The 14,438-nt window shown below is 36.1% G+C and overlaps 2 protein-coding genes and 1 long non-coding RNA gene across 5 annotated transcripts; 1 reads left to right on the top strand and 2 right to left on the bottom strand.

Annotated features, from left to right (window-relative positions):
* Positions 1-160: 160 nt before the first annotated feature.
* Positions 161-2,570, bottom strand: LOC134793183 (uncharacterized). Its single transcript, XR_010144498.1, has 2 exons — positions 2,038-2,570; positions 161-372 (listed from the first exon to the last, which is right to left on the bottom strand). It is a non-coding gene; the product is annotated as an uncharacterized LOC134793183 (long non-coding RNA).
* A 798-nt stretch (positions 2,571-3,368) lies between these two features.
* LOC134793143 (hyccin) lies at positions 3,369-11,413 on the bottom strand. Of its 3 annotated transcripts, none has more exons than XM_063764718.1 (8): positions 11,242-11,413; positions 10,621-10,837; positions 9,551-9,716; positions 9,369-9,463; positions 8,953-9,170; positions 8,611-8,864; positions 8,337-8,453; positions 3,369-3,927 (listed from the first exon to the last, which is right to left on the bottom strand). In XM_063764718.1, the coding sequence occupies exons 2-8, from the start codon at positions 10,816-10,818 to the stop codon at positions 3,473-3,475; spliced, it is 1,503 nt and encodes a 500-aa protein (XP_063620788.1). In that variant the 5' UTR covers positions 10,819-10,837; positions 11,242-11,413; the 3' UTR covers positions 3,369-3,472. The 3 variants fall into 3 exon arrangements, with proteins under 3 accessions (XP_063620788.1, XP_063620787.1, XP_063620789.1); XM_063764717.1 differs by lacking the exon at positions 11,242-11,413 and adding an exon at positions 10,972-11,086 and having other exon boundaries at positions 10,621-10,823; XM_063764719.1 differs by lacking the exon at positions 11,242-11,413 and adding an exon at positions 10,940-10,958 and having other exon boundaries at positions 10,621-10,823.
* Positions 11,414-11,903: 490 nt separating this feature from the next.
* On the top strand, positions 11,904-14,276 carry LOC134793153 (Golgi reassembly-stacking protein 2). The gene is made up of 5 exons (XM_063764733.1): positions 11,904-12,072; positions 12,156-12,440; positions 12,524-12,838; positions 13,279-13,576; positions 13,768-14,276. The coding sequence occupies exons 1-5, from the start codon at positions 12,010-12,012 to the stop codon at positions 14,145-14,147; spliced, it is 1,341 nt and encodes a 446-aa protein (XP_063620803.1). The 5' UTR covers positions 11,904-12,009; the 3' UTR covers positions 14,148-14,276.
* The last annotated feature ends 162 nt before the right edge of the window (positions 14,277-14,438 follow it).

The following is a 14,438-nucleotide window of genomic DNA, read 5'->3' on the forward strand; positions in this document are numbered from 1 at the left end:
ATCAGTAAAGCGAAAGTTTTCATACGTAGTTATAAAGCTAAAATAGTGACGCCGCACGAGTCCTTGTATGGGAGTTAACTTTGATTACCTAATTTATTAATTAGGAATTGCGAATTTAAACTTGTAACATTTGATTAGATTGATAGGTGAAACTAAATAAAACATTGTAAAAATAATTGCTTACTTCCTCGTACCTACAGACACAAAATAAATGATATCCCTCATACTTCAAATATAAATTTCGACCTGATAATTCAGCCCTTTTCCTCGGGCGCTTTTTAGACGGATATTGACGTAGGGGAGGCCTGTCCCACCGGCCGTGATGCTTTCCAACGCGCCCATCGTTCGGTCCAAGTCTCTCGCTATTATGCCCTGAAACATATAGGTACATATAACAATAAAAACCGGGCAAGTACGAGTCGGACTCGCGCACGAAGGGTTCCGTACCATAATGCAAAAAACGGCAAAAAAAAAAACGGTCACCCATCCAAGTACTGACCCTGCACGACGTTGCTTAACTTCGGTCAAAAATCACGTTTGTTGTATGGGAGCCCCACTTAAATCTTTATTTTATTCTGTTTTTAGTATTTGTTGTTATAGCGGCAACAGAAATACGGGCGTGTAATGTTTTTAATAACAACTATTTTCGAATTTTCATTTTGCATAAATCGAATTGCATAATTTTGAAATGCAGAAATGATTATTTAGTATAAAAACAAAATGAATAAGAACAAATTGCATAATTTCAGAAATAATAATAATTCAGTTGCATAGTAATGTATTTGCATAACAGGCAATCAGTATAATGATCACTTTGTATACTATTTAATGCTAATAACGTTCTTTTTCCATAAAAACCACGCACGCCTTCCAAATGTCCGGGACCTCATGGTCCCGAGAATTTGTAAGAGACAGACAAAATAATAATAATAATTCAGCCTATACACGCCCCACTGCTGGGCACAGGCCTCCTCTCATGATCGAGAGGGTAATAAAATGTGTACTATTATAAAATAAGTCGGTTCTGGCGCTTCGCCGGCCGCTGCCGCGGCATGCTCGCTTCGCTCGCTCGGCTCGCGCGCTGTAGGGTCGCAGTTCTACCTAACACTCCTCCTCGCTTCGCTCGTCGTCGTACCTAACGGCGACCTGCCTTAAGGTAGAATATGTAAGTTGTTTTATACTTTATGTCATATTATATTATGTCACCCGATCATTCGTTAAAATATAGTTCTACAATTTAATCATAATACTAACTGTATGTTATAAAAGTAAAATTATTCCTAATGATCGTTATAAAGAACGTTTTTATGATTATAGAACATTCTGTAATTTAATTATTATAACGAATAATATTATGGATTTTGTTTCTATACATTATGTTTATTATGAGTTTTAAAAGTAGTAAAATGTAATTATGCAAAATGTTTGTATTAAAATTGAACGGCAACCCAGAAATACATCATCTGTGAAAATTTCAACTGTCTAGCTATCACGGTTCGTGAGATACAGCCTGGTGACAGACGGACGGACGGACGGACGGACGGACGGACGGAGGAACGGACGGACAGCGGAGTCTTAGTAATAGGGTCCCGTTTTACCCTTTGGGTACGGAACCCTAACTAGTAAACTACACGTGACAGTTGAACAAAAGTTTTTCATTATAGGGTTTAGTGTTATTAGTAAGTCTTAAGTAATTTTATTAACCCTTTATAAGGCATACGGGTGTCAAAAAATATGCAAAATAGAACCACATCACTTTGAAATGAAGTTCAAAATCAGGTGGGAAATACAAGTATTGCCTCTGCCTGTTTGTAAGCTTGCCTTAACAATAAGGTTTATGAATTATCAGTTAACAGTTTTACAAAATTAAATCCAAGAATGATAATATCCGGGTCTGGGCGCCAAATTTGTAGGTAGGTACATACGTATGTATAGACGAGTTGAGCCCTTATTTATAATATAATACGTGCGTTAAAAAAAGCGTTTACAGGAGTAGGTAAACTAGTAAAAAAATGAATATTCAAACATTTTACTTACTCGAATAGGTATTTGTTCAGGGTTCCAATAAAACACTTCTCTCACTCTTTTTTTAAACGGAAACGCCATGGCGTTGACTTTGGTGCGCCAGGCCAGGTGCGCGCCATAACTGCTGCCGATGACCAGATCTCTCGCCACGCATGACGACACAAACGCAAGGAGCAAGATGATTGTAATTTGTTTCATAATAATGTTGCAATACAAAACACTAGATATCGGTACAAACGTCTGCGCCCGTGATTCAGCTCGTATGACACGCTTTTGTGTGGTTTATCCTCCTGAGACTAAATGTACATAATCGTGCAATCTAATTTGAACCTTTCATGAATCAAATAAAGTAGCATTTCTTTTGTTTCATTGCTTTTTAAAACAAATGAAATTCGTCCCAATTTACTTATAGAATAAGGTTCAAATTAAAAATATGAAAACTTTATATACTGGGTCTTACGAGGTTAAAGTAGGTAATCAATCATATCATGTCGCTTCTCGCGTTATCTGCGCTCAAACGAGACGAGGATTTTTATTTGTAACTGTGTGTTGTAATTTTAGATAAATTCCTCGGAAAACGTGGTTCATGTTGTTTTTCGGATAATAGGTATCATGTTGATTACTATTTAGAAGTAATTAATTATCATTATTAAGTCCATGTCATAATTGTAAAGGTTGTATATATATTCTCTTGAAGTAAACGATCAAAGTTAGTCATACAGCTTCATACAGTGATGTGATAAGAATGACAAGATATAAATAAATAAAATTAGGTTCAAGGAACAAAGATGACACTTCGTTTGGAAAGTCTTTTTAATAGTCATATGTCATATGGAACAAAATAACTGTCCTTGTTACATGTCATATGAAGAATTTTATATGTTTTGATAACATTTCTATATAATTTGCAGTAGGCAATAACATTAGATATAAGATATAAGGTTTGAAGAGGTATGTTTAAATACAATCGAAATATTTTTAAAGAAATTGGGAGTTACTATGAAACATATGCCTATTTAGTCTGGGAACCTTTACAATGCCTTATGGGTTTAGAAGAAATGGGGTCCCTGAGTTTACCCTTGCCCAAAAAACTCAGAATGCATGCATTTAACGTTTTATATGAATACATACTATAGTACCATAACCCTAAACGTTTCTAGAACTTGGAATTGGTTTCAATACCTACACAATATGTCTAATCCGATAACCACAATATATTATTGAACAACGTACACATATACACCATTAACAATCTACCTTTTAGAGTAAAGAAAATACTCCGTATTAAAATAACTGGAGACCCCATGTTAGAGTCCAACAAACACCTACACACGCACAACAAGTTTAAGGCTCGTATTGATTTATTTTCAGAAATAGTTTAATAAATTCATTTTACGAGTAAGTATACGAATAACCACGGTTACCATTGTATCCCGATGTAGTCAAATTACACAGAACTAACTTGCATGGCGGCGAAACGAGGAGTAGTCTCCATGTCCAGAGAGTCGGTGGTGACTTGCGACCGACTGTCGGAATTTTCAGTACTATTATGGGCGGAGTTTATGGAGGCTTTGTCATCTTTTATACTACCATTCGCGTCTGTTATATCGACAGAGCTCGTTTTCGTTTGTGTTTCAACCATGTCGCCACCTCCACTGATAGAATTCCAGATACCTTTGGAGGTTTCTTTGAGGGTTACTTTCTTTTCGGTAGCAGGTTTGTCTTTAGCGTCTTTGGTCTTTTTGCCGAGCACGGTGAACCCGCCCAGCTTCTGCTTGGAGCTGCGGATGCCGGCGCCGCGCTGGATGGGCGCGGAGTCCGCCTCGCCCTCCTCAGTGATCGATGTCAGCATGTCGGTCGACTCAGTGGGCACTACTTGACCCGCTTGTATGGGAATGTCATCTGGAAATACAAATAATAGTATTTATTTGCCATATTTATAAAATCATACCGAGGTCGATTTTGGTACAATATTTGAGTACATTACATATCTAGGGCGGCAAAGTAAAGAACCCCTCAGATCGCAGTCATTCATCGCCAGATAGTGAATTAGTGATCCAAAAGACTCGAGCCTTTTAGCTCTTTTTTTAGGGCTCGCCTCATCTCTTGACGCATAAAAGGCTAAAAGCCTATTTCTATTTAATTAGTAAAATAGGCATTTAGCCTTTTAGGCGTCAAGTGATGAGGCCTTTTGGATCACTATCGCCAGAACTAACAAAACTGATATCAATAGGTAAAGTTTGAATGTGTATAACGAAGTAATTTGAGGTTTCTTTACTATAGTGCCATTCCGGTGGGTCCTTTATTGGTGCTTTTTATCGTTTATCGATGTGGATAAGACGGCACTCACGACTCAGCCACGATGGTTGCGGGAGCGGAAGCAGTTAGACACTACGAGTGGAAGTGAGAAGCTACAATCAGACCTCTTGTTTCCACTTATGGGGACTCGCCGTCTAGCATACGTAGATACAAATGATACAATGCATTTATTGTGTGGTACTATACAGCACAACCACGGATGATATTTATTTTTTGCGGTACATTAATATTCACGAAAAAAAAAATTACTTTTATGTACTTATCCACAACGACAAGGTAGGACTAGAGTTATTAGGTATATAATAGTGTAAAAAATAATATTGGCAACTGACATGGACACGTACGTCGGAATAAGCTGAAGGCAGATATTTTAGTGGAAAGCACAAATTAATTAGGCACGACGAATAACACTACGAATACGTGGATAATACATACTTTCGGTTTATGCAGGGAATGTAATTTTTTCTACAATGCGAATTTATGAAGGTATGCTTGCGTAGGTAATCTTTGTAAGATAATCGTTGAATGGCTAATTTTATTACGTAAAGAGAAGACAACGACAATTATAGCATTGATGCAGCTCACTCATATACTTAGTTAATGTCTTATAAACCTGACTTTCTTTGAGAATATCAAAACCGGTATTATGATGCAGCATCTTACGATTTATAAAGAATAACTAAAGGCTAATAAACTATTTGAAAGCCAAAGAGGTCTAAAAAGGCCTCTATTTGCCGTGCCCTGAGCCTCTCAACTTTATATTTAATTTAAAATAAGGATTTTGGTCACTTTTAACTCGCGCGTATCTCGCGTATCGTGAACACATATTAATTACATTATTTTTATCTTATCCGACGTTTTAACTGGAAATAATGAAATTATATCGCGTTAAGTATATCCGTTAAAATCACTCGTAGGTATTAATAACTAGTTGGTAACAGTAGGTAACTAAATATACTAAATAACGAAAAGTTAATCGATAGGCAATCAATGCCTATATCAGTTCGACCTGAAAGTGTGATACCCATCTTAGTTATTGACAAATAGATACCTACTTATTGAGTTCTAAGTTGTTATCAAGTGAGCTTTCTACGGCCTAAGGTACATAATATATGGATTTACGGGGCATACCTGGGACAAAAATAAAGTTTTTTTTATAAGGATTAGGCAAGTTGCAGAAACAAAATATTTCCCTTATTTCATTTCTTTTATATCTGCAAATACATACATCATTTGAACTTTATAAAACACTTATAGTGTTCTAGTCTAACCAGTGTGAACTGATGAAGGACGTGTTACCTATTTTGTATATTCCGACTAATTAATGTCAGATAATCTGTACTTTAATACGAGTATATATGTGTAATGTATATTGGAGTTGTACATCCTAACTTATGACTTATGAGTCCGAACACGAACACTACTCTAACTCACCCAAAAAGCCTATAGGAATAACCCCAGTACAGTTTAGTACAACCAGTACAAAGAGAAGTAGCTAAGTGGACCAAGTGTTCCCAAAGGATCTTCACATTCTCTTGCTCTCTGAACAATAAAAAATTATGCATCGACCATTCTGACTACCTACCTATAGTTAACTACATGTAACGTACGCTTTTATAATAATGTAATTATTGTCTATTGAGCGATGTGCAACTATCAATAATGTGGGATACATTCTGTGTTTAATGATGAGACTTGACAAATGGACGACGTTGAAACTATTCACACACAAATGCTTAACTTTTGACTGTTCTGTGCATTGCAACTGCTGTGTTTATATAGACATTTAACGAAACAATACCCACTTTATTAAAAGACTAATCAAAGTAATTGAGTTACTGTAATGTGTCTACGCCACTCAGAGATTCAGTAGAGCTGTCTACACATTCCGAAGATTTTATACTTTGCGACTTATTCAGAGTCAATTTAAAATAATGCCCATCAAATATCTTAAACAGTCCGTCCGAGACTCGCGAAAGTGAACGTGTTGTATCCTCGTTGGGAAATATGTACTTATTCCAAAACGCGTCTTCAATACTATGAGGTCATAAGCATTCGTCTGGCAGCATGCAAAAAGTGTGACGCTCCTCTGTCACTAAATCATGAAAAATAACGTAATAATCAGATTAAACAATTTTACTGATTAGAGATTAAAATTGTTTAACCCTTTGAACGTCACACTGTCATAATTCACTAGCGAATTTGGAATAAATTTGTTCTATACTTTTGAACTACATATTAAAAATCTCAAGTATTCGACGACATAATGACGTTAAAGGGTTAATATATCTTAAGTTGGGGAAAGCGAAACTTTAATGCTCTTCTATTGTATTTGTGTGATAATGTGAAAAAACTGCTTTCCGAGACCAAACACCTGTTTAACCTTTTGGACGCCAATGACCGATATATCCGCACCGCAGCACACTGGAACCCGCCCATACATTGCAGTGCTCAAAACTCAACTTTGCAATTGTGGGTATTTTGTACTCAAATTGAAATATATGCATAAACAGGGAGATATTGCACCTCACTGCAGAAAAATACCTTCATTATCAGTTGTCATTACATAGTTGCATTATGTCAAAGGTCTAGGATTTTATATGTCACATCTCAGTGGTAATTTGTATTGATTAACAAAATAGTTATTTCAAGTAATTGTAGTTGGTATGAATAACTCAAAATCCGCAATGACTTATCTTGAGCAAGGTATGTAGATTATGTTTTACGTATTTTATGTTCTAAAACAATTTTGGGTTTGTGGTATTCCGACAAATAGTAACATATATTGTAATTTAATAAAAATGGTCATATTTCCGATAATGGACAACATCTTTTGATAATTTTTAGGCATGATAGCTAAAAAAGTTGTCGTTATTAAGATTCTTTATTCGAAAGTAAAAGATGTTGTCCAGTTTTCGAAATGGGCCAAATTTTTTGCTCCGACTATTTGATCAGGCGTTTTTACTTTAGCGAAAATATAACTTTTTCTCACTAAAACAATGTTTTAGTGCGTAATATTTTACCTTAAGGTTATTTCTATGCATTTCGACTGTTTCAGATGAAAAAAGTGATACAATTTTACTTAATAATAACTTAATAACTTCCTTAATAATAGATCAACCAAAACCAGGTTTTGGCAATATTAATAACGGTAATGTGGCTCGAAATTTTTTCCAAAACTACGAAATATCAGCCGAAATTACTAAAATAGATGAAGAACTCATACGTCGCTTTTACATAATTTTACAAACAATTTCCAGTGGCTACAAGATCGATACGTGTAAATTCAAAAAATACTGTCTAGAGACAGCAAAGTTATATGTAAAACTGTACCGGTGGTGTCGCATGACACCTACTGTTCATAAAATCCTTATTCAAGGAGTCGCAATAATATCTGAGCACCTGATCCCAATAGGCAATTTAAGTGAAGAGGCCCAGGAAGCGAGGAATAAGGATTTTAAAAACTATCGAGAGAGATTTAGTCGTAAAACTTGTAGATTCGACAACATGACAGATGTTTTTAATAGGCTCTTGGTTTCTTCTGATCCCATCATCACCTGCACACGACCTCTGCCAATTATTAATTCAAAAATATTTCACCCGGAAGCTGTCAACATGTTTATCGGTGAATATGTAACGTCATCATAGGAATATTTTATTTTTTAATATAAATATAATGTAAATAATTATTATTATAAGCACTACTTGACATTACGAATGTAGAATAGTATTTTTTTTGCTTAATTTTACTTATTGTAGTTTTGAGCACAGCAATGTATGGGCGGGTTCCAGTGTGCGCAGGTTCAACGCCAAAGACTGATTAATCGGTCACAAACCACAGAGCAACATAGACCTACGTGCATATGCATAAAGTTCAATTTCAGTTTTGACACTTCGGTGATGTGGTGTCCGCGTGACAGCTTTTGTGTTTGACATGGCGTCCAAAAGGTTAACTCTATTTTATTTATAATTTATGAATGTAGTGTATTTACCTGGCAGTTTCTTTGTCCGGAAGGATGCATTAGTAATCATAGACTTGGACATAGTAACCGTTGTCGTGGCCGGCGAGAGCGCCACACTGATGCCCATTGGGCCATCACATGGTTGTCCTGTAAGCAAAAAAATAATTTTGAAATAACTGATTCTTAGTTCTTAGGTAACTAGAGTACAAAAAAAACTTCCAATCAGTAAGAGCTTTGTTCATTACAGCAAAGTCAATTAACTGAGTTCTCAATGCTAATTAAACCATAGTAAAATTGAATTTACCTGATGGATTATTCTTTAACGAGTTTATGACAGCACTTGTAACCAACATGACATCTGGGAATAGCTCATATTGAGCCCTTTGATCTATGTCTTTAACTGCTTGAAAAGCTAATGTATAGAACTCGTTGAACATTGCAAAGTATGCTCCTTGTACCATCTCCAACAAAAGGTTGTTTGAAACTGGAATTCTTGGTGTATTTTTGGTTGAAGTTGATGCAGTGCCCATTTTTTTATGGAATCCCTGAGTAACTATTCTGTAAATTGAGTTAAAGTTTAAAATACTTATTAAAGTAGTTAGACCGGAAATAATTTATAATCTCTGTCAGTTAAGTTGTATTGTACCTGGAGGCTGCAATACAAAAATGTCTCAATGCTAATTTGGGTAATAAACTCAAGTGCCGGTTATAGATGAAGTAAAGTGCAGCCATCACTTTGGGTCGATTCTGTGCATTGATGACATCTACTTGTGGAAGAGGACCCCAGGTCACAAGTTTCGTATTGCATTCTTCCCATCTCCTTAAAGCACTTTCTGTCAGAAATTGGGCGCCTAGTGTTAGGGGCTATAAAACATAAGAGAATATATTAAAAGCTATGTTTTGTGGCTTATTAAGACGTTGCGAGAGTTGGCATGCGAGTTTTGTTACATTGCGGTAATTCCGAATTTAAACTGATGTGAGTTACCGTGGATAAGGGAGACATTAAGTTAATTAGATTAACTATTTATTCACATATACACAAATTAATATTTAAATAAATACCTCATGATAAATTGATGCTTGGGCTAAAGATGGCATTCTAAATGATACTACTCTAGGTTTTCCTGCTTCATCTACCACTTCAAAATTGTATAAACCTAAAAGCATAAAACATGTTGTTAAGAGTTTCTGAAAATCTATGTATTCTAACATTGCTTTAATATTTAAAAAAAAAAATTATTTACCAATCAGCAGAGTTTCAATACATCTCAAAGACTTCTTATTACCCTGAGCCACTGAGCTGAGATATGTATAGATAAGAGTTGGAACAAACTGTAGAGTAAATCTTTGTAACTCAACTTCTTTAGACCTATAAAAACTAAATAACTGCACACAGACATTTTCTAGTATCTGGAAAAGAAAATAATCTCTGTTTGAAAAGTAATGCAACATTAATTTAGATGTACGCAATTACACTTCTTATACATAAAATAATAATAAAAAATATTTATTAGGACATAATTACACAAATTGACTAAGTCCCACAGTAAGCTCAATAAGGCTTGTGTTGTGGGTACTTAGACAATGATATATATAAATACATAGGAAACACCCATGGCTCAGGACATGTGTGTAACTCTTCAATGGTTTGATGAATGACTACAACTGTCAATTTAATTTAGATGTGATATTTATAAGTACATTTACACAATATCATTCAACATATTTAACACCATTCTAGACCATAATTGATTTATTTTAAACTTTATTGGCAACAGGCGGACTTAATGCCTTTAAGTATCCTCTACCACTCAACCATAGGGCAAAACAATAATTTAATTTGTTGATAAAATTATTTAATTACATTTCCATGTTTCAAATTAGGTTTTAAGGTGAAAGAATGTATGAAATACTTTTCACCCAGAATACTTTCTTGTATATGTTTCATTAAAATACAAAATACTCTATTTGATATACTACAAGCAAGCTATGAAAACAAATTCATAATAGTGTTAATAGGTAATTAATATCTTCTATTTAGTAATATATTCTTATGATGTCTGTAGTTATTCCTAAAAATACCAACTTATAAATTTCAGCAGCCTGCAGTGATATTTGTCAGGTTATTAGATACAACCTGTGACAGTGCAATACTATAGTGCAACTAATAACAACTCTGTTTATCTTTATTACTCAACTGATATTTTCAACATGTGTAAAGTATGAAACAAACCATTAATTAGCATACTATCTAAAAGTTTCATGGCTTCTTATTGAACACAAGGTTAAACCATCTATGTTTATTACAAAATACCTGTTCATATTGTGCCTCATTTTCCTTTTCCTTGGCATTAGTGGTCTCGGAGTCGTCTTCGTGATAGAATAGGTTAAAAATGGCAGTTGCTATTTCATGGTTATGCTCATGCTCGGCTGCAAAGCTTTTTATTTCATTATCTTGTAATGATGCATATTCACTTAGCCATTCATTAATGAGGTGCTTCCAGTCGGACATTATTGCTTTGGTTACAGTTCTGGAAATATATAACTTACATTTTATATGAATAAATTGCAATTATGTGTAATAAATGTGAGATGCATTTAATACTAATAATAGCATTAAAATATTCTAAAACCAATGATACTTTCGACGCTAATACTAATTTACAGAATGTAAGTGCATCCGTAGGTACTGTAGAGGTAAACCTGTGAGTAATGATTGCTTCATCACGATACATCATCCATGTCCCTGAGTTTAATGAACACACTCTCTTCCATTGGTAAGGAAATGCGAACACACAGATTAAAAAGAAAACAGTCTTACGTTGCGGAATGGGATGTTATTAAATTTTGAATGACTAAAATCGTGTTTTAAAATACAATGTTACTTGCTAACGACAGAACAGAGTACACTTAAGTAGACATGACTGATCCTTACCAAAAAAACAAGCGCAGTAACATAGGTATTTATTTGAAGCCCAGGTAATATCAATTATTAACTGAATAAATATTCTTCTGCTCTGCAATTTATCATTTTTAATTATTTTACTTTACTAATTAATGGGATTTTGACTCTAATTTCACTACTCGTCCATCTGTCAAACTTGACAGTTTTGACATTCATTTTTTTTAAATTTATTTCGAGCATTGGCAACTTGGCCATCAGCTCAAACACAAATTATAGTGGTAACACACTATCGCACCGCACCGCGACCTTGGTGCGTCGCACCTATAGCCCCCCATTCGCACTCCTACATTGTAGTCCGCCTCGTAGTCCGCCTCATTATGTAGGATTGTGTATGGGGTTGCGCACTACCTACGTGCCGTCCTACAACACCCAAGTAGGAAATCTCTTGGGTGACTCGGGTCCTACAAATCCTGCAAGTCCCGCCTACCGCTGCTGTCCGCCGCGCAGGATTGTTTGGCAGCGGCACGGCATCAAAGCCTGTCCAGACGGGGACAATTTTTCGCCAATTTGATTAAATTCTCCGATCAAGGTCCGATCCCCGTCTGGACAGGCCTTCCACCATACAACCATCGCAAACGTTCCAATTTACGGTTGTGCCAACTGCCACGTAATATAGTCAACTGTCAATTGGTTGTCAAAGTCAAGTCATATTCTCATAGCTGTACTTGTATTTCCTGTCATTCGTTTGTAATAAATTATAGTACTAAGTTTTTATCTTGTCTTTATTAAACTAATGTTATGGGTTCTTCCCAAAGCACTGAAGTTCCAGGAGGCGGCTCCGAAGGGTATCATGTTTTACGGGTTGGTACCGATTATTGCCTAGGTATTGCTTACATATCGATGCGTTCATCAAATTTTAACACGTCAATGTTTTGATTATGTAGGTCCAGGACGGCTCTCCAGGTCAAATCGCCGGACTTGAAGCGTTTTTCGATTTTATAGTTGCAATAGAAAATGTTCGACTAGATCAGGACAATGACACTTTAAAGGAATTACTTAAGAAAAATGTGGGATGCACAATAAAAATGATGGTGTACAGCAGTAAAAGCCAATCTGTGAGAGAGATAACGATACAGCCTAGAGCAGACTGGGGTGGCCAGGGGCTACTTGGTGTCAGTATAAGATTCTGTTCGTTTGAAGGAGCCAATGAGAATGTGTGGCATGTTTTGGTAAGTACCGGATTAATGTTTGATAGTACCCATAATTTGGCTATAATGTTAGTATAGGTTTTATATTGATTTGTGTTTTGTAGGAAGTACATCCATCATCACCAGCAGAGTTAGCCGGATTAAGGCCATTCTCTGATTATATAATTGGAGCTGATTCAATAATGCATGAAAGCGAAGACTTATTCACCCTTATAGAAGCTCACGAGGGAAGGGCCCTGAAACTGTATGTGTACAATATTAATGATGACACATGCCGTGAGGTGCTCATCACCCCCAACTTGAGCTGGGGGGGCGAAGGTAGTCTTGGTTGTGGTATAGGCTATGGCTATCTGCACAGAATTCCAATTAGAAGTGCCCCTGCCGCACCAAACCAAACATCATACAACAATACCCCTAAGGTGAGACCCTCAACTACTGAAATGTATATTTCATCCTTAACTCCTATTCCAGCTATTCCTATTGTAATTTCTGTTTTGATCTACCAGACATTCAGTAAAGACACCTTATAGCACAGTCAAGGCCAAATAACTTATTTGGCCTTCACTGTACTATAATACTTTTTTATATGGTTGTTTGGTTGTCCTCTGTTATACTATTTCTACTACCAACCATGTATTGTTGTTGGCTGAAAGGACAAAATAACAGTGAGAAAAGTATTTGATCCAGCACCAAAAAAAAATTCATGCCACAAAAATTACAACTAAATAATGTAGGTACATGTTTTGTATTGTTTTCTTTTATTGAGGTGTGCAATAAAGAGTATTTGTATTGTATTCTAAAATCAGGCTATTCTTTTATTATGTATTTGGTATTAAAATGTGCTTTTTTCATTCTTTAGGTTCCATTACAATCTCACGAAATCCAAAATAACTTGGTTTCTGACATACAAAATTTGAACTTAAATGAAGACAAGACTCCTTTGATGGGTGCGCCTCAAGCTTCTGTAGGCCAAGTGCCAAGTGTGTCACCGCCACCATTCTTGTCTGGAGTTCCAATGGTTAACCCTGGGAGCTTTCCTGCCACCAATGCACCACCAAGCAATCAGCATGAGCAGCTGAGTCAACAGCCATTACTGCAGCAATACCCAACTTCTCAAGCTCAGTCAATGGTTTCTAACATGGCTGCCTATTCTAGTAGTGAGTATACTTTATTGTACATACTATTTTAAATCTACTTTAGGTGGTTCAGTTGTCCAGAAATTGGTTTTACAATTAGTATCTTCTTGCATAGGCAATAAGGTTGATACTTGAAGGAATTCCTATGTTTATTAAAAACCCAAGAATAATATGTATAAATTATAAAACATACCAAAAATGTTAATTTACAGATCTGGCTGACACAACTTTAACGAATTTGGGGAGCATACCGTCAGTGTCAAACATGCAACCCCCCGCGCCGCTGCCGAGCTTGCCCGGGATTCCCATGAACCAGCCCCAGCCGTACATACCGATGATGCCTAACTACACTCAGTCACAAGTGCCCCCACCAGTTCCCATCCCTCAAACGGCTCCTAACTTAGTCCCAACGTTTGATATGAGTACCTTTGCGCCCGTTCAACCGCCACCGATGTCCAGTGGGCTGCCAGTAGTTACGCCCGTGTCGTTACCAGGGATGCCTTCAATCACGGTCAGTGCGACGCTGCCTGTCTCCACGATGCAAGAAATACACCAGCAACAGACATTACAACAACCAGACTTGCTGTCGTGAAAATACACAAATTTATTTTACATTAAGTATGCTGTAAATCAAATTGAAATATCGACAACTATCCGCATACTTTTATGTTACGTTATTATTTCAATATAAATATTATTATTTATAAATGAATTTTGGCAACTGTTGACTTATCAATGTTACCAATGTATTTCCGACTATAATTAGTGTGATATAAAGAGACTATTGGCGTGTGAAAGATATGAAATTCTGTCAGCCAAGGGTATAGATGAAATCATTGTGGCAATGACTTAGCATCAGAAGAGATTTTTTACAGCCGTGAAT

The sequence above is a fragment of the Cydia splendana genome, chromosome 8 (genome assembly GCF_910591565.1).
Source record: "Cydia splendana chromosome 8, ilCydSple1.2, whole genome shotgun sequence".
Classification (NCBI taxonomy): domain Eukaryota; kingdom Metazoa; phylum Arthropoda; class Insecta; order Lepidoptera; family Tortricidae; genus Cydia; species Cydia splendana.